This window comes from Schistocerca nitens, chromosome 6 (assembly GCF_023898315.1).
Source record: "Schistocerca nitens isolate TAMUIC-IGC-003100 chromosome 6, iqSchNite1.1, whole genome shotgun sequence".
Classification (NCBI taxonomy): Eukaryota; Metazoa; Arthropoda; class Insecta; order Orthoptera; family Acrididae; genus Schistocerca; species Schistocerca nitens.
The window spans coordinates 523565402-523586154 of NC_064619.1; the positions used below are offsets into that span (position 1 = coordinate 523565402).

Here is a 20753-nt window from a genome sequence, read left to right on the forward strand (position 1 = left end):
TTCATCAAGTGACTTCAATGTACACTACTGGCCATAAACATTGCTACACCACGAAGATGACGTGATATAGACGCGAAATTTCACCGACTGGAAGAAGATGCTGTGATATGCAAATGATTAGCTTTTCAGAGCATTCACACAAGGTTGGCACCGGTGGCGACACCTACAACGTGCTGACATAAGGAAAGTTTCCAACCGATTTCTGATACACACACAGCAGTTGACCGGCGTTGCCTGTTGAAACGTTGTTTTGATGCCTCGTGTAAGGAGGAGAAATGCGTACCATCACGTTTCCGACTTTGATAAAGGTGGGATTCTAGCCTATCGCGATTGCGGTTTATCGTATCGCGACATTGCTGTTCGCGTTGGTCGAGATCCAATGACTGTTAGCATAATATGGAATCGGTGGGTTCAGGAGGGTAATACGGAACGCCGTGCTGGATACCAACGGCCTCGTATCACTAGATGTCGAGATGACAGGCATGTTATCCGGATGGCTGTAACGGATCGTGCAGCTACGTCTCGATCCCTGAGTCAACAGATGGGACGTTTGCATGACAACAACCATCTGCACGAACAGTTCGACAACGTTTGCAGCAGCATGGACTATCAGCTCGGAGACCGTGGCTCCGGTTACCCTTGACGCTGCATCGCAGACAGGAGCGCCTGCGATGGTGTACTCAACGACGAACCTGGGTGCACGAATGGCAAAACGTCATTTTTTCGGATGAATCCAGGTTCTGTGTACAACATCATGATGAACGCCTCCGTGTTTGGCGACATCGCGGTGAACACACAACGGAAGCGTGTACTCGTCATCGCCATACTGGCGTATCACCCGGCGTGATGGTATGGGGTGCCATTGTTTACACGTCTCGGTCACCTCTTGTTCACACTGACGGCACTTTGAACAGTGGACGTTACATTTCAGATGTGTTACGACCCGTGGCTCTACCCTTCATTCGATCCCTGCGATACCTTACATTTCAGCAGGATAAAGCACCACGGCATGTTGCAGGTCCTGTACGGGCCTTTCTGGATACATAAAATGTCTGGTCAATGGTGGCCGAGCAACTGGCTCGTCACAATACGCCAGTCAATATTCTTGATGAACTGTGGTATCGTGTTGAAGCTGCATGGGCAGCTGTACCTGTACACGCCATCCAAGCTCTGTTTGACTCAATGCCGAGGCGTATCAAGGCCGTTATTACGGCCAGAGGTGGTTGTTCTGGGTACTGATCTCTCAGGATCTGTGCACCCAAATTGCGTGAAAGTGTAATCACATGTCAGTTCTAGTATACGTATTTGTCCAATGAATACCCGTCTATCATCTGCATTTCTTCTTGGTGAAGCAATTTTAATGGCCAGTAGTGTATTTAACAAATTTTGATCTTGCTACGCCTGTGCATTTTTTGTCTTTTAATACTCCGTGCGGTGTCTAGTTGATTATATATCTGATTGGTCTATCATGTGTGCCACTAAGTATGCGATTTTCTCGTAGACTTCATCCATCACTTATTAGCCACTTAATTTTTTAACTTCTTTCTTTACCACCACATTTACAAGGTTATCAATTTCTTATTTCCAGTTTGCCCTTGACTGTGATCTCTATACCACACTGTCGGAAATTTCTTCCTCAGTTTCGCTATTCATATCATTAGATCGAATTGTCAAGACACTGAGATTGCGAACAGATCTTATGTTGTGTGGTTCTATAGATAATTATAAATTTGGTAATGGACTACACATTTTGCTATGGGGAATCCAATCCTTCCCGCTGTCTCTTCTATCGGTGTCCCTCTCTTTCACTTCGCTGTTCCACGCACTGTCCCCATAGGAAAGTGTGGCATTAAAGAGTACATGATGATACAGTAGTAACGTACAAGAGCTTAGCAGTTTTGACACGCAGGATCTTATACATAACCTGACTATTGAATATGAATTCGTAATCAAGGGAATACCGACCGCAAGTCTAAGGGGAAAGGCAAAGTGTCCATGGTGTTCGATGAGGGTCCAATCTGATCGGCAGTGATGACTGACTGGACTTCTGAGGTCTTCATGAGAAATAGGTAAGAGTACCACTTTGCAGTTTCTCGGGTTAAATGTGATTTCGACATCCTACTACATAAAGATATCGGAAGATGTGATGCCGACCGTTGTTAGTCGAGCAGCGGTCATGTACCAAATAGTTTTACATATGGAAAATAATGGCCATGGGAGCAGTTGTTTTTTATTTTTTGTGACAATGATTTTATATCAGCTCGTTTGCCTCATGTATCGTTATATCCAAATGGTTTATAAATGTTAATGTACATTCAGATCTGATGATGGCACCTGTAGTGTGTTGAAAACGGTTATCCAGTAAACAGCATTTAAGCGATCTTGGCTTTTCAATTATTTCTACAACAGAATGATCGTCCCACCACGCAATATGCGTTCACTGCGACATAAGAAATGCTCTGTTCTCACGGTATTCACTTCAGAGCCAATATCACTGAATTAACAGAGAAAATGTGCTGCCATCAGTCTTTGGACCACAATCCTAGAGAGTACAGAGGGGGGATGCACTTACTTGCAATGAAATAATTAAGAATGCTGCACAAATACAGTCGAGTTGGGCCAAGCACATCACATGAGATATTATGGGCGTCGAACGGCGTATACGCAGCTTGTTGTGCATCAGCATCATCTATGTCATTGCAAAGAGAGTAGCAGTGAATGAGATTTCCCAACCTTTGCAGAGGAATATCTGTGCTGGTCACAGTTGGGGACACGAATGGTGTACAACAAGTACGTCTACATCTACGTGATAACTCTGCTCTTCACAATATACTGCTTGGCAGAGGATTCAGTGAGCCACCTTCAAGTTGTCTCTCTACCGTCCCACTCTCGAACGGCGTGAGGGAAAAACGAGCACTTAAATTTTTCTGTGCGAGCTCTCATTTCTCTTATTTTATAGTGATGATCATTTCTCCCTATGTAGGTGGCTGCCATCAGAACGTTTTCGCAGTCGGAGGACAAAACTGGTGATTGAAATTCCATGAGAAGATCAAATCCCAACGGAAAACGCCTTTGTTTTAATGATTGCCACTCCAATTCTCGATACTGTCTGTGACACTATCTCCCCTATTTCGCGATAATACAAAACAAGCTGCGCTTCTTTGTACTTTTTCGATGTCATCCGTCAGTCCCACCTGATGCGGATCCCACACCGCGCAGCAATACTCCAGAATAGGGCGGACGAGCGTGGTGTAAGCAGTCTCTTTAGTAGACCTATGGCACCTCCTAAGTGTTCTGGCAATGAATCGCAGTCTTTAGTTTGCTCTACCCACAGCATTATCTATGTTATCGTTCCAGTTTAGGTTATTTGTAATTGTAATCCCCAAGTATTTAGTTGAATTTACAGCCTTAAGATTTGTGTGACTTATCACGTAATCGAAATTTAGCGGATTTCTTGTAGTACTCATGTGAATAACTTCACACTTTCCTTTATTCAGGGTCAAATGCCACTTTTCGCACGATACAGAAATCACATCTAAATCATTTTGGAATTCGTTTTGGTCATGTGATGACTTTACAAAACGGTAAATGACAGCATCATCTGCAAACAATCTGAGACGTCTACTGAGATCTTCTCCAAGTCGTTAATATAGATCAGGAACAATAAATGGCCCATAACACTTCTTTGGGGTACGCCGGATATTACTTCTGTTTTACTCAATCACTTTCCGTCTATTACTACGAACTGTGGCCTTTCTGACAGGAAATCACGAATCTAGTCGCACAACTGAGGCGATATTCCATAGGCACGTAGTTTGGTTAGAAGACGTTTGTGAGGAACGGTATCTAAAGCCTTCTGGAAATCTAAAAATATGGAATCAATATGACATCCCCTGTCGATAGCACTCATTACTTCATAAATATAAAGAGCTAGTTGTGTTTCGCAAGAACGATATTTTCTGAATCGGTGCTGACTATGTCTCAATAAATCGTTTCCTTTGAGGTACTTCATAATGTTCGAATACAGTATATGTTCCAAAACACTACTGCAAATCGACGTTAGTGATATGGGAATGTAGTTCAACGGATTATTCCTATTTTCCTTTTTTGGGTATTGGTGTGACTTGAGCAATTTTACAGTCTTTAGGTACGGATCTTTCTGTGAGCGAGCGGTTGTATATAACTGCTAAATATGGAGCTATTGTATCAGCATATTCTGAGAGGAAGCTGACTGGTATACAATCTGATTTAAGCTGCTTTGCGACACCAATGATATCTATTTCTATGTTTCTCATCTTGGCAGTTGTTCTTGATTGGAATTCATGAACATTTACTTCGTCTTCTTTGGTGATGGAGTTTCAGAAAACCGTTTTTAATAACTCTGCTTCAGTGGCAATGTCATCAGTGACTTCACCGTTGTTATCGCGAAGTGAAGGTATTAACTGCGTCTTGCCTCTGGTGTGCTTCATGTATGACCAGAAGCTCTTTGGGTTTTCTGCCAGATTTCGAGACAGAGTTTCGTTGTGAAAATTATTGAAAGCATCTCGCATTGGAGTTCGCGCTGTATTTCGAACTTTTGCATAACTTTGCCAGTGATTCTGCTTTGTTTTAAATTTGGCATGCTCTTTCGCTGCTTCTGCAATAGCGATCTGACTCGTTTTGTGTACCATGGGCGAACAGTACCTTCACTTACTATAGTATAGAAAGTCAGTACAAAGGTTGAAAGTGGAGTGGACCTATTGTCTGCAGACGTTACAGTGCATGGTCGGAAGTCCATCTTATTCTGTACGGCGTGTTGGCATTGATCCCATACACTTCAGTATCAGATTGCAGTGGTAGATTACACATTGTGTATCCAACTAAAGTCAGTTGCCCTGTGTGATGGTGTCTATGAATGACGGTTCTATGGGACGACAAACTATTGAGACCAGATGGTGTGAACGGAACTAGGAACTCCTCAGAACATACTGGAAAATGACCAGATATTAGGTCAATGATTTTATGGTCTGGGCAGTTATGATAAATAAACGAAGATAATACATATCTGCGTGACGGTCACTCACTTTTTTGTTCTGGTGAGAGACCGTTACAAAACATTTTCGTGCAAACATCAGTCCAGCTTCCAAAGTGACATCACCCCTTACTAAGTTTTCTCTTCTTCCACAGGATGACCACAGCATTCACGAAAAGACTATGTAACATCTGTATGACCTAAGTTGTTTTTGTAATGCTGTTTAGCCTGAAGATGAGGTTTACCTCGAAACATGTCGCTAAATAAATAAATAATAGAATAGTTGACGAAGTTTGTGACTGGTAGCGGTAATTTAAAAAACCTTTACTTATTTCTTGAGACAGTCACGGTCGAAAAATAGTCAAAATGGCTTCAAAAGCATCTCCATTACCTCTACAGAGTGCAAGCGAGAACTATCAAGAAGAACGAAACACATGACAGTTATGTGGGCTGCACGACATCAGGCGAAATTTCTCACCAGACACTCATTCTTGGCGGGAGACGCTATTTTCTACGCATCTTTACGTGCTCATTGTGCGGTCAGAATTGAAAAGAGCCAATTGCTGCGATCGACGGGTATACTAGAGAAAGTGCCCATCATCTGTGCAAAATTTCATCGGATTTTCGCAGTGGTTTCCATTTCGCGACCGATGGGAACTTACTTTCCGACTAGCCCTTGTAAATAATCTAGTTTGTACGGAACCCTCTGAGCTCGAGTGTTTCTGGCGCCTGGCAAATTATCTTTATATTGTTTACCTTCACGGTGGGGATGTCGGGCTTGACGGTGGAGCGGAAAATCGCTTGCGTGGAAACCAACAGGTCGAGGTATCGAATTCTAGCCTGCACTTCTCAACGATGTGAGGAGACGCCAGAAGCGATACGTGGTTCGGATTCGACGTCAAAATGTAGGCCTCCTTTTCGCAGTTTTTTAATTCTACATCTTCATTTATACTCCGCAAGCCACCCAACGGTGTGTGGCGGAGGGCACTTTACGTGCCACTGTCATTTACCTCCATTTCCTGTTCCAGTCGCGTATTGTTCACGGGAAGAACGACTGCCGGAAAGCCTCCGTGCGCGCTCGAATCTCTCTAATTTTACATTCGTGATCTCCTCGGGAGGTCTAAGTAGGGGGAAGCAATATATTCGATACCTCATCCAGAAACGCTCCCTCTCGAAACCTGGACAGAAAGCTACACCGCGAAGCAGAGCGCCTCTCTTGCAGAGTCTACCACTTGAGTTTGCTAAACATCTCCGTAACGCTATCACGCTTACCAAATAACCGTGTGACGAAACGCGCCGCTCTTCTTTGGATCTTCTCTATCTCCTCTGTCAACCCAACCTGGTACGGATCCCACACTGATGAGCAATACACAAGTATAGGTCGAACGAGTGTTTTGTAAGCCACCTCCTTTGTTGATAGACTACATTTTCTAAGGACTCTCCCAATGAATCTCAACCTAACACTCGCCTTACCAACAATTAATTTTATGTGATCATGCCACTTCAAATCGTTCCGACGCATACTCCCAGATATTTTACAGAAGTAACTGCTACCAGTGTTTGTTCCGCTATCATATAATCACACAATAAAGGATCCTTCTTTCTATGTATTCGCAATACATTACATTTGTCTATGTTAAGGGTCAGTTGCCACTCCCTGCACCAAGTGCCTATCCGCTGCAGATCTTCCTGTATTGCGCTGCAATTTTCTAATGCTACAACTTCTCTGTATACTACAGCATCATCCACGAAAAACCGCATGGAACTTCCGACACTATCTAAGACACACAAGACGCTGAAGTGGCATCCAATAGAAAGACTTGGACCAGGTTATTGAGCTACGCAAATGGTGAGGACAGCGTGTTGTCTCAGGTCCACGTTGTGACTCGATACGAGAGATGGTGCACTAACAAAACGTGCATCTGAGGCGGCGGCAAGCAGGTAATTACCTGGCGCCATGCTGGAGACGCCCCAGCGCGAGTCTCCGGTGAACATGCCTGGCGAGCAGAGGCCATCCGACATGGCGCCGAATGGCGGCAGGCCGTGGGAGGGCAGCAGAGCGCCCGGCGTGCGGAACACGTTCGTCGTCTTCTTGCGCTTCTTCCACTTTGCGCGCCTGTTCTGGAACCACACCTGCAACAGCGGCGCCGCTCTCTGTCAGCCTCTGGTCAACGCAACAAGGGGAAGACATCAATCAGTAACCTAAATATTAATACAAAAGGAACAGTCACGAAATTGACCTCTTATATTCGGGAGAAAAAAAGCATACTTGCAAGACAACAGCCCCAGCAATCGATCCCGCGCTAAAATTTGGGTCAAAATTCTGACTAGAGTGGTAAAACTACCATAGGCCACTGTAGACTTTCACAAGTAGGCGTAGAGTACGATAGTCTTTCTAGTAGGAAGGAAGGAAGATTGGGTTTAACGTCCCGTCGACACCGGGGTGTTAGAAACGGAGCACAAGCTCGGATTGTGTCAAAGAGGGAGTAGGAAATCGGCCGTGTCCTTTCGAAGGAACCATACCGGCATTTTCCTGGAGCGATTTAGGGAAACAACGGAAAACCTAAATCTCGTAGCCGAAGGCGGGTTTGAACCGCCGCCGAGAGTAGTGTGCTAACCACTGCGCCACCTCGCCCGTTTTTCTAGTACGTAACTTTCATCAGACAATATCATAACCGCGTTGCCTGCACGTTAGGTGTGTTGCATACCCATCGGGCGCTTTCTCATTTCGATCGCTTTGTTTGCGTGTATGATCACTGTCTTACTAGGTTCCTCTAGGAACCGGAAGTTGTGAACCATCAAGAAACTGCGTGACGACATATAAACGGCCGTCTAACCTACGGAACATTTTTGTTCTGCATAGTTATCCTCCTGTATGTTACTTGAAAATAATATTTATGTCAAAATTGAAACTGTCAGTATATAATTCAAGTTTTTTTCATAACATGGAACAGAGGGATGTTGCAGAAAAAATAAAGGAAAAATGTAGTTTTATCATACTGGGCGATCAAAAAGTCAGTATAAATTTGAAAACTCAATAAAACACGGAATAAGGTAGATAGAGAGGTACAAATTGACACACATGCTTGGAATGACATGGAGTTTTATTAGAACCAAAAAAATAGAAACGTTCTAAAAATGTCCGACAGCTGGAGCTTCATCTGATCAGAATAGCAATAATTAGCATAACAAAGTAAGACAAAGCAAAGATGATGTTCTTTAGAGGAAATGCTCAGTATGTCCACCATCATTCCTCAACAATAGCTGTAGTCGAGGAATAATGTTGTGAACAGCACAGTAAACCATGTCTGGAGTTATGGTGAGGCATTGGCGTCGGATGTTGTCTTTCAGCATCCCTAGAGATATCGGTCGATCACGATATACTTGCGACTTCAGGTAACCGCAATAATCGCACGGACTGAGGTCTGGGGACCTGGGAGGCCAAGCATGACGAAAGTGGTGGCTGAGCACACGATCATCATCAAACGACGCGCGCAAGAGATCTTTCACGCGTCTAGCAATATGGGGTGTTTTTTTTTGTTCTAATAAAACCCCATGTCATTCCAAGCATGTGTGTCAATTTTTACCTCTCTATCTACATTATTCCGTGGTTTATTAAGTTTTCAAATTTATACTGACTTTTTGATCACCCGGTATATGACTAAAAAGGTAGTTTCCTCAAAAAGAGGTGAAATTAAAAAGAACTACAAAACATAACCGTAAGAACCATCGCTTCAATATTTCATCGAGCTTATATAAATACTTCCATAGTAGAGCCAGGCGACCATTCAGATTTAGCGCAACTTTGAAATACAGAAAGATCTTGATCGCACAATTCTTTATTAAGCGTTGCGCCTTTCAAAATTTCATCGTCAGACTGAAGATAAAAATATAACTTTAGTACAAAGCTCACGAAAGTGAGCGCATAGACTGAATACAATACAAATCTCATCTCATGCAGGCATACTTGATTGTGTCGTGCATTACAATAGAGCTAGTGGAGGGTTGAAATTTGCAGATGGGTTCAAGTAGACCTACGTGTGAAAAGAATTGAAAAATGTGCGCTTGAAGCATGGCACTACGTTATTGTAGGACACTATTGAAAAACGATGTCGAAGTTCTTGTAAAATAAAAAGAATTAGCGCTCTTGTCGAGCAAAAAATATTATAATTTTGAAAGCATGGTGCTTGACGATTTTCAGTTGTGTGTTATAACAGTTAATATAAAACGAAGAAAAAGAAATCGATTCTGTCATGATTTCGGGATACTCTACTTGGTTATTTCCCTGTGGCAATGTTCGTAGCTTCGTAACACTTCTTTAACAGGCGACACTGTGGGGGATCACCTTGGGATGAGGTGAAGTGTCCGTGAAATGAAAGCATGGCTCCCTAGGTTACGCCCTTTAAAATTACGTCTCCTGTGATCACGGAGACATTACGTTATACTCGTCTGCTAATGGACACCTGATTCATTAATTAGCCGCTCGGCTGCGCTGCGCCTCGCTGCCACCGGAGTCGCTTCCCCGGCGGCCGTAATGTGATGAACTCCGAAAATAGTCTGAGGCGTTCGCGTCTGTAGAGAGCTGCGAAAGACCAGAATGGTTTTATCCAATGACGAGCAAAAGTGGCACCCAGTGTCGCTACAGGAGAACATTACAGTACTTAAACTAAATTCAATAAGTAGGCTCGACTTTCAGTGTAACGAACGAAATATAATTGTAAGTGGAGACGCAGGAAACCAAATTCTTCAATAAACTGTATCTGTATTGTTGCTCTACATGGAAAAAAAAAGTATCGCGGCTTAAAATATGCATCTGTTACGAACCGTTCGTTCGTTTCTTCTGCTTGTCACTTCCATGGATAGAGAAGTACTTTTAAATTAATGACCTGCGTCTTAAGTAAGAAAAATGTGGAACGCGTCCTGTTGGTGAAACATGCAATATTATTTACAATTCATCAGACTGTAAACTGACTAGATAGTAATAATGATGTTATATCGACAATTAAAAATAGATTTGTGTGACTTATTGCGTAATCTAAATTTAGCGGATTTCTTTTCATACTTCACACTTTTCTTTATTCAGGGTCAAATGCCACTTTTCGCACCATACAGATATCTTATCTAAATCATTTCGCAATCCGTTTTGAATTCTGATGACTTTACAAGACGGTAAATGACAGCATCATCTGCAAACAATCTAAGACGGGTACTCAGATTTTCTCCTATGTTGTTAATATAGATCAGAAGCAATAGAGAGCCTATAATACTTCCTTAGGGAACGCCGGAATTACTCCTGTTTTACTCGATGAATTTCCGTCTATTACTACGAACTGTGACCTTTCTGACAGGAAAACACGAAACCAGTCGCACAGCTAAGGCGACACTGCGTAGGCGCGCAGTTCGGTTAGAAGACGCTTGTGAGGAATGGTGTCGAAAGCCTTCTGGAAATCTAAAAATATGGAATCTCTAAAAATATGGAATCGTGTAGGTGTAATTATTGGGTCGAGGAAGGTAATGCATTTAAACAAAACTGTTTCCTGCGACGCTGTTTGTATTCACTATACACTTACATTAAAAATCTTGATGGGCCAATTTACACTACAATACATGAGTCTTCAAGTGCAAGAACAATGGAAATAAAATTGGAGAACTAGGTATTAAAATAGATAAAGTTCTCTCTTAAACACTAAGTCTAAACGTATGCTAGCTGTTCCCCAACCTCTAAGATAAGTCGTAGCGTCAGTTCTGTCTCGCGTGTTTTTAGATTTCTCCGGGACCTAAACCGATATTTCCCAACGTTGATTTCTACCCGGTTATTCCATTCGTCTGTAAATAAATCGTATCAGTATCCTGCAACCATGATTTATTTAACTGATAGTTCAGTAATATTCACAGCTGACATCATCTACCTATTTTTGGAATTGGAGTTATTACATGATTCTTGAATGTCGGACGTATTTCGCCTTTCTCATATGCCTTTGTCATGGCTGGCTCTCCTAAGGATTCAGCATTGCTGAGGGAATGTCATCTTCTCCGGGCGCCTTTTTGGACTTCGGTCTCTCAGTGCTCTGTCAAATTCTTCTGGCATCGTCGTATGTTCCACCTTTTTGTCATTTACTTCTTCTTCCGTTTCTATAATACTGCATTCGAATTCATTTTTCTTACGCACTTAAATTCGCTAGGTCATAACTTGTCAACTGAAGAGGCCAAGAGGAGCATTTACATTGTGATGTGCTCTCTCACTTTAAACTGAAGGCTGAAGCCATCTGGTTATTACCTACTAGAAGCTGAAACAGAGCACGAAACTACATATTTGTGTGAGCCGAGTCGTGGAATGCAGCAAACGAATTGGGTTACAAGAACATCGTTGTGTTACTCGTGGACAGTATGCCTAGACTATATAAGAGTTTGCGTTATAAATTTTTTTAAACAAGTGATAAAAATAAGGCTGCTGTCACAGATTTCAGATGTGTTGAGATGGAAGACTGAGATAAATAAGTGACCGTGTAACGGTGAATAATTACCGTCTATGGACAGAATTATGAAGCAATAAAGACAAAAAATTCTAAATGCTATATTTGTGTTACTTTCGCTTCATAATAAACACATTTTGATAAAAATCCATTAATTAATGTTTATATATTTTGTACCGTTACATATTAATTACGTTACGCATTTGAGGATATAGGTAAATTAATTTTGGCTTGTGAATAATTACATGTATACTTTTCTGACGTATGAGAATATTTAGGAATAAGAAACTTTTGATCTTCATAGTTTTTATTCTATATCAAAGTCCTGAAAACAGTTTGTTTTCTTCTCGGTGCAGAAATTAACATTACATTTCTGGCAGATAACTAATGGACTTCCTTTGCAGTTTGGCGTCTTGCATCCATCTCTCTTCTCAGACACAACTGGACACTGTCCAACAGTGTGCTGACAAACAACCTTTTGGGGAACTGTCTTTGATGCGTGTCCCATTTTCTTCTTCTTTGCATATTCATTATCTAGCCTGGAAGAAGGTCTTCTCCTCTTTGTCCCACTTACGTCTTGTTAATTTTGCACATGACATCATCAGCTCTTTCAGCTTTGAACTGGCAAAGTGGCGTCGCCTTATTTTTGTGTACCCCAAGAGAGTCACGGTTTCTCCTGCCATGCATTTACTACCATAATATCAAGAAGTTAAAAAATAGCCGATGTCGGTACTTCCTTGATCTGATGTCAGTACTTCCTTGATCTGACGTTGACTCTGTATAATGCAGTTAGAGAATCTAATAGGTCTATTCCTCCAATAATCTCGCTGTGGAGAAGAATAACTGATGGACAGTCAACTTTAAGCCATTCTTAGGCTTTATTAACCAATCGGTTCATCTTACTTAGAGGGATCACTAGAGGAGACACTGATGAAGCAGTCATGACTCTCTCCACCAGTCTCAAGAGCAACAACATTCATCTTCTTTCCGTAATATACTGCAGGTTCAGTATCCAAATAAAAATAACAGTGTGCTTGTGAATGCCCAAGTTGACAAATTTGTACGTTTTAAAAAATAGGCTCACAAATCCTAAATAATACCTACAATAATCATTTTTTATCCAGAAATATCTCAAAATCACATCCACCAAGTAATATTTATTTAAACTTCATGACTTACGATTTTCACGTTCAGTTATAATACACTACTGGCCATTAAAATTGCTACACCACGAAGATGACGTGCTACAGAAGCGAAATTTAACCGACAGGAAGAAGATGCTGTGATATGCAAATGATTAGCTTTTCAGAGCATTCACACAAGGTTGGCGCCGGTGGCGACACTTACAACTTGCTGACATGAGGAAAGATTCCAACCGATTTCTCATACACAAACAGCAGTTGACCGGCGTTGCCTGGTGAAACGTTGTTGTGATGCCTCGTGTAAGGAGGAGAAATGCGAACCATCACGTTTCCGACTTTGATAAAGGTCGGTTTGCAGCCTATCTCGATTGCGGTTTATCGTATCGCGACATTGCTGCTCGCGTTGGTCGAGATCCAATGACTGTTAGCATAATATGGAATCGGTGGGTGCAGGAGGGTAATACGGAACGCCGTCCTGGATCCCAACGGCCTCGTATCACTAGCAGTCGAGATGACACGCATCTTATCCGCGTGGCTGTAAAGGATCGTGCAGCCACGTCTCGATCTCTGAGTCCACAGATGAGGACGTTTGCAAGACAACAACCATCTGCACGAACAGTTCGACGACGTTTGCAGCAGCATGGACTATCAGCTCGGAGACCATGGCTGCGGTTACCCTTGACGCTGCATCACAGACAGGAGCGCCTGCGATGATGTACTAAACGACGAAACTGGGTGCACGAATGTCAAAACCTCATTTTTTCGGATGAATCCAGGTTCTGTTTACAGCGTCATGATGGTCGCATCCTTGTTTGGCAACATCGTATCGCCCGGCGTGATGGTATGGGGTGCCATTGGTTACACGTCTCGGTCACCTCTTGTTCGCATTGACGGCACTTTGAACAGTGGACGTTACATTTCTGATGTGTTACGACCCGTGGCTCTACCCTTCATTCGATCCCTGCGAAGCCCTACATTTCAGCAGGATAAGGCACGACCGCATGTTGCAGGTCCTGTACGGGCCTTTCTGGATACATAAAATGTCTGGTCAATGGTGGCCGAGCAACTGGCTCGTCACAATACGCCAGTCACTACTGTTGATGAACTGTGATATAGTGTTGAAGCTGCTTGGGCAGCTGTACCTGTACACGCCATCCAAGCTCTGTTTGACTCAATGCCCAGGCTTATCAAGGCCGTTATTACGGCCAGAGGTGGTTGTTCTGGATACTGATTTCTCAGGATCTATGCACCCAAATTGCGTGGAAATGTAATCACATGTCAGTTCTAGTATAATATATTTGTCCAATGAATACCTGTTTATCATCTGTATTTCTTCTTGAAGTGGGAAATTTTAGTGGTCAGTAGTGTAAATATCAACAGCTGAAATACACGCGTCCACGCTATGCGGAACTCCAAAAATTCAACTGTTCATGTATTTAAAGATATTCTTACAGTCCAGTGCAACTTACAATATTTTGAAGCGTTACGAATTTGCTACTGACGACTGCGAGAAAGTGCTTCTCGCTTTTCAAGTACAGCGGTGTATTGTGAGCGTTACAAAATTGTCCAGCTCGTCCATAGAGGGTTCACTAGCTCACTGGCAGAGGGAAGGTGGCGTTCCAGGGCAGCGTGTGTAGCCTGCCGAGGCACAGCGGCCGGTCTGGTCCGCAAGGCTGTTGCGCTAAATTCGGGAGGGCGCGTACCTGCTGCAAGTTTCATCTGCGGACGCAGCACTAAGTACGGAGCGCGCCGTAAAATAATCACTTAACAAGCGCCCAGACCAGGCTCTAAGCCCCGCAACTTGCTTGCCGCAGCCTCGCCGATGGAATAAACATGACCGCCGCTGCGTCCCGAGGAAGCACTGGCTCTCCTCTGCGCCTGCACTACTCAGATTCTGGGCAGCAGTCACTGCTCCGCCTACTCCATGTATTCAGAGCTCCTGTCGAGAGCTCTGAAAAACACAACATTGTGTTCCTGACCACCGGTTCATCACAGCGTATTTTAACCGTTACAACATTAATAATTTATTTATTCGTGCTTCTGTAATGCTGATGTTCAGTTCAGTACCTATTTCAGTTACGTATGCAGGGGCACAACGTGCAGGAATCACCTTATCAATAACATTTATAATGAGCCTAGTGTTTTTAAAACACCTTACGAACATAGGGTGGAAATTATGTGTGGGTGACTGACATGAATTTTTATTACTGTTATAAATTTTTCAATCTGTGCAGTAGTCACCCACAGTATCAGCTCATTTTTTATCATTTTTTATAACTTTGTTATTATTTTAAATAAAAAGATGATGGGGTAAATTACACTCCTGGAAATTGAAATAAGAACACCGTGAATTCATTGTCCCAGGAAGGGGAAACTTTATTGACACATTCCTGGGGTCAGATACATCACATGATCACACTGACAGAACCACAGGCACATAGACACAGGCAACAGGGCATGCACAATGTCGGCACTAGTACAGTGTATATCCACCTTTCGCAGCAATGCAGGCTGCTATTCTCCCATGGAGACGATCGTAGAGATGCTGGATGTAGTCCTGTGGAACGGCTTGCCATGCCATTTCCACCTGGCGCCTCAGTTGGACCAGCGTTCGTGCTGGACGTGCAGACCGCGTGAGACGACGCTTCATCCAGTCCCAAACATGCTCAATGGGGGACAGATCCGGAGATCTTGCTGGCCAGGGTAGTTGACTTACACCTTCTAGAGCACGTTGGGTGGCACGGGATACATGCGGACGTGCATTGTCCTGTTGGAACAGCAAGTTCCCTTGCCGGTCTAGGAATGGTAGAACGATGGGTTCGATGACGGTTTGGATGTACCGTGCACTATTCAGTGTCCCCTCGACGATCACCAGTGGTGTACGGCCAGTGTAGGAGATCGCTCCCCACACCATGATGCCGGGTGTTGGCCCTGTGTGCCTCAGTCGTATGCAGTCCTGATTGTGGCGCTCACCTGCACGGCGCCAAACACGCATACGACCATCATTGGCACCAAGGCAGAAGCGACTCTCATCGCTGAAGACGACACGTCTCCATTCGTCCCTCCATTCACGCCTGTCGCGACACCACTGGAGGCGGGCTGCACGATGTTGGGGCGTGAGCGGAAGACGGCCTAACGGTGTGCGGGACCGTAGCCCAGCTTCATGGAGACGGTTGCGAATGGTCCTCGCCGATACCCCAGGAGCAACAGTGTCCCTAATTTGCTGGGAAGTGGCGGTGCAGTCCCCTACGGCACTGCGTAGGATCCTACGGTCTTGGCGTGCATCCGTGCGTCGCTGCGGTCCGGTGCCAGGTCGACGGGCACGTGCACCTTCCGCCGACCACTGGCGACAACATCGATGTACTGTGGAGACCTCACGCCCCACGTGTTGAGCAATTCGGCGGTACGTCCACCCGGCCTCCCGCATGCCCACTATACGCCCTCGCTCAAAGTCCGTCAACTGCACATACGGTTCACGTCCACGCTGTCGCGGCATGCTACCAGTGTTAAAGACTGCGATGGAGCTCCGTATGCAACGGCAAACTGGCAGACACTGACGGCGGCGGTGCACAAATGCTGCGCAGCTAGCGCCATTCGACGGCCAACACCGCGGTTCCTGGTGTGTCCGCTGTGCCGTGCGTGTGATCATTGCTTGTACAGCCCTCTCGCAGTGTCCGGAGCAAGTATGGTGGGTCTGACACACCGGTGTCAATGTGTTCTTTTTTCCATTTCCAGGAGTGTAGATTGAAGAAAAGTAAAGTATGTTTAAATTTCGATATTTGTTTTAAAATTCATCAGTGTTCAATAAAACGCTCAAAGCTGGTGCCTTATTTACTGTTGCGAATTGATTAAGAAAAGTGTTACTCAGAGGGGTTCAGTTGGCAAAAATGTGAGTTTCAAAGAATAGGAAACAGAAAGAATAGGAAACAGGATGAGAAACAGCATTCAAACAAACACACAAAGATAGTTCAAGGGTACACGAAAAAGGAACTGAACCATCACCAATCCATTCTATTTAAGGCAAGGGAATTCCGCTCCTAGCATAGTCGTGTTCCCAATGGGTAATCACAGATTGGTATTGGAAGTTTACACAAAGATCACATGGTTCGATATATCCACAATCTTACCAGAATGCTCTATAAAAATATTTATAGAAATTGTGAAATAAGAAAACAGCTCGCGATAGCGATTAATTAAGTTAAAATGTGTAATTCCACATCGATTTTAATGAGGAAATCAAATCCAAACATATTAGTTACAGAAAAATCTTCCGAACTGCGTTAATAACGGCATAGTATTGACCTGATGGCTCAAACAATTTTACGCACACGTGGTACTGCTACTACAAAGCACACACAACGTGGGTTGAACACAAAGAGAATTTATTAATTTGAATAATTTGAACGAGAGAAAACACGTATACGCACATTCACACTAAAGAGCGACGATTTTAATCAGAAGTACGCCTCATGACAACGTGCTTCCACTTTCCTTTATTGGAGTGGAAACAAAGCAACTACCGCAATACACTCCGAAACCAAGACTGAAATCGCACTGCATCCCGATTTAAAATAATATATAAAACATTTTCGATGTAGATCTGTAGGAAAAGTAATTAATATTTCAGTCAGTCTGAAAACTTAAGAATTTCATTGTCCTTCGGACTCACCAAACACGCGCTTACTCGGAGATGTTACCACTTGAGAAACTACCCGCAGACTGGCTAGCGTGGGACCCGTCCGAGGGTGTCCCACAGATACAATAGCAAGTGACCAGAGAGGTAGCTTCCTTTACCAACCTGACAAGGGACAGACAGAACCACACCAAGGAGACAAACCTCTTTGCCTTAGAAATCGTATCTACCTGCTCAAACGTTGGTCCTACTGTTATATAGCAGACAGAACTTCTCTGCTACCACCGAGCATGCAACTACAAATATTCACTCTCATTCATCCTTTCATACCAGAAGGGAACGAGATGACAATATCTTAAGACATGATTTACACTACGTAAAGGAGGCGGATGTGGGTTTCATAGGAAACTGTATGATAAGAATTACATATAAAAATGTGTTTGAAAGTGTTGTATGACAAGTTGTTCTTGTTTATATGTGAATATAACTTATTCCACTGCTCGGTCTCCTCCCAGATAAATTTAGAAATACCACATTAAATTTAGAGGTGCAAATGTATGACGTAAACAACAATAAATCGAGGAAAATAGCATGAAAGGAATCTAACGGAGACCTTTCATATCATAGTACTATGTTTGCACAAGCTTGCACGGGAGCCAGTCTCGCTATAGGTCACAAGATTTACGATTTACGCTGATAAGCAACAATACCACTGCCGTTCATTTAATGGCGATTTCTTAAACACTTTTCAAACATGAAACTTCAGATCTACACGGGATGCATGTACCAGGTTGGTCTAAAAAGTTCTCGGACTGATAGTGAAAGCAACAATTTATGCTTTCAAAGAACTTTTATTTTTAAACATAATCTCCTGTAATAACAATACATTTCATTCAGCATTGTTCAAATGTCATTACCCCCTCTCCGTAATGTTCCTCCAGCAGTGCTGCAAAGTACCCATCTGCAGCCGCAGCGGCTTCTTTATTGGACGAAAAGCGATGACCAGCAAGGAATTTCTTCAGTTTTGAGAATAGATGGAAGTCTGTCGGAGCCAAATCCGGGGAACATGGTGGATGTTCCAGCACTTCACAGTGTAAATCCCTCAATTTCCTCAATGCCAAGACACTTTTTGTGGTCAGGTGCGTTATCCTGATATAAGATGATTTTTTCTTTCTTTAGGTGGATCTGTTTTCACAAATGCTTGCGTCCAGTTGCGTTAGAAGTTGAGAGCTGTATTCTGCAGCTACTGTTTTAACTTTTTTAGAATAGCCAATTAACAAAATTCCTTTCGCATCCTAAAACATCGACGCCACGAAATTTCCCAGTGATGGCACCGGACCTTGCCTTGTTGCCTTCTTTGGAGCTGAGGAGCCTGCTTCTGTCCACTGCATAGACTGCAGTTTGTAATCGAGTGCGTAGTTGGAATCCATATGTCATCCGGTGTCACGTATCGACGCGAAAAGCCACTTCTGAATTTCTTAAAACACACCGAGTACTTTTCACAAACTGTAGTGCGAATGTGTTTATGATCCGCACTGAGCACACGCGGCACCTATCTTGCACAGAACTTTCTCATGTTGAATTCCTGGTGCAAGATGTGAGCAACACGTTCGTTTCATATCCCTAGAGCATTAGCAATTTCACACACACTTATACACCGATCTTACAAAATTATGTCATGCACTATGTCGATGATTTCCGGTGCAACTGAACTTTTTGGACGTCGATCGTGTGATCGTATGGAAGATCTTGGATGCTTTCACGGCCACGTTTAAACTCGGTCGCCAACTTCTACGTGGTGGAAAGCCGCTATACACGATTAAAAGCCGAAAATGAATTTCAGTAGGGGTCAAACCTCCTTTTAGGAAGAATTTAATCACTGCACGGTATCGACTTCTTCCATTTTCAGCACCACGCGCGCCACAATGCTTCAAACACCTGCTTACAGTCAGCTGCTGCCTGCAATGATTTGCAGTTTTACGTGGCATGTAGAAACACATGTATCAACGTATGGGGAAAAATCATGCGAGTAGTGCTGCGATCTCTGGGCGAGACCGAGAACTTTTGAGACAGCTCTCATATATTTGTGTGCATGTAGGTTCTAGATATTCCTCTGAACCACAGGACGGATTTTAACCAAACTTGGTACACATATCCCTTACTATCAGCCAACAATTTGTGTGGGGGGTAAGAACCGCTGACCTCCCGTAGTTCAATAGATATGACATCATGAGATTTGAGATGAGTGAAAGCTGCCGCAATTTATTACTACTGTGCTATTAACTCTGTTTGCAATTAATTTCGCAGAGACTATTAGCATATACTTCTAAATACACCTACAAAATTGTACCAAGGCACCACACATAGCCCAGGAGATATGACGTCATAAACACTGGTATTCGTGAAAAACTCTCGCAGTGTGCATGATTTTTAAATTTATTACTCCTTTGCTACTAACTCTACTCGCAACAAATTTTACAGACAGTATTCACATATGTCTCTGAATATACCTACAAAATTATATCGTTGTAAGACACAGTTCAGTAGATATGCGATGTACGAAAACCTGTCGCATCATGCATGACGTTTAAATTTATTACGTATTTTCTGATAACTCTGTTCGCAACACATTTTGCAGACAGTATCCACACATGCCGCAGAATGCACCTTCAAAATTACATCATTGTATGACACATAGATCGGCAAATACGTCGTCATAAATACTGAGATGCATGAAAAAATGCCGCGTCACGTATGAAGGTTTAATAATTTGTTCTTTACTGCTGAGACACTCTTATAAAGTTGAGTCAGCTTAAGGAAATCCCTGACACCTGGCAGCGCTTTTCACAGCTTTCATCTGCAAAGCGCAAACTTTTGAAGGCGAAAACAATAGCAGTCTTCCCAGCTATGAAGAGATGTTGCCACACAGACGTTCACAAAATCACATCGTAGGTACGCGAAATAGCTGCGCCCAGCCTACAGAAACTGTATGATTCTAATATGTAGAAAGCTGGCAATATAAATATCCGGACAATGCTCGGTTTCTTAGCTCATACTTTATACAGTGTACTTACCATTTGTTGACAACAAACTTGAGCAATGGAATCCTCACTTCATAAGAAAGTCTCATTTCGGCATACTGTCTAAAACAATTTTGTTTTGAAAAACAGTGGGAGACTTTTAAGGTAATCTTTAGTATCACCAGCGTCGAAGTGGAGGTCGATGGCTTGGCTGGTCTGTAAAGCAGGACAGGCCTCGATCTGTGGTAGATCTGACGGTAGAGTATTCTGTTCGATGTCCTCTTTCATGGTACAGTGACTACTCTGAAGTGTGTTGTGCTACAGTTACGAAAAAAAAAACAGCGAGATGATCCAGTGGTTAACACATTCGTCTCACATTTTAGAGCATGGCGGTTCAAACCCACGTCCAGCCATCCTCATTTACGCCATGTGATCAACAGTAACCGGACAGCTGGCTGAAAAATGACTTACAAA

General features: G+C 43.2%; 1 protein-coding gene across 1 annotated transcript in view; it reads right to left on the bottom strand.

The window, feature by feature from the left end:
- Window positions 1–20753, bottom strand: part of LOC126263440 (homeobox protein orthopedia-like) — a 71175-nt gene that overhangs the window by 35419 nt on the left and 15003 nt on the right. The window contains exon 2 of the mRNA XM_049960533.1: window positions 6961–7144. Coding sequence (XP_049816490.1) covers window positions 6961–7144 — 184 coding nt within the window. The remainder of the gene's footprint in view (window positions 1–6960; window positions 7145–20753) is intronic.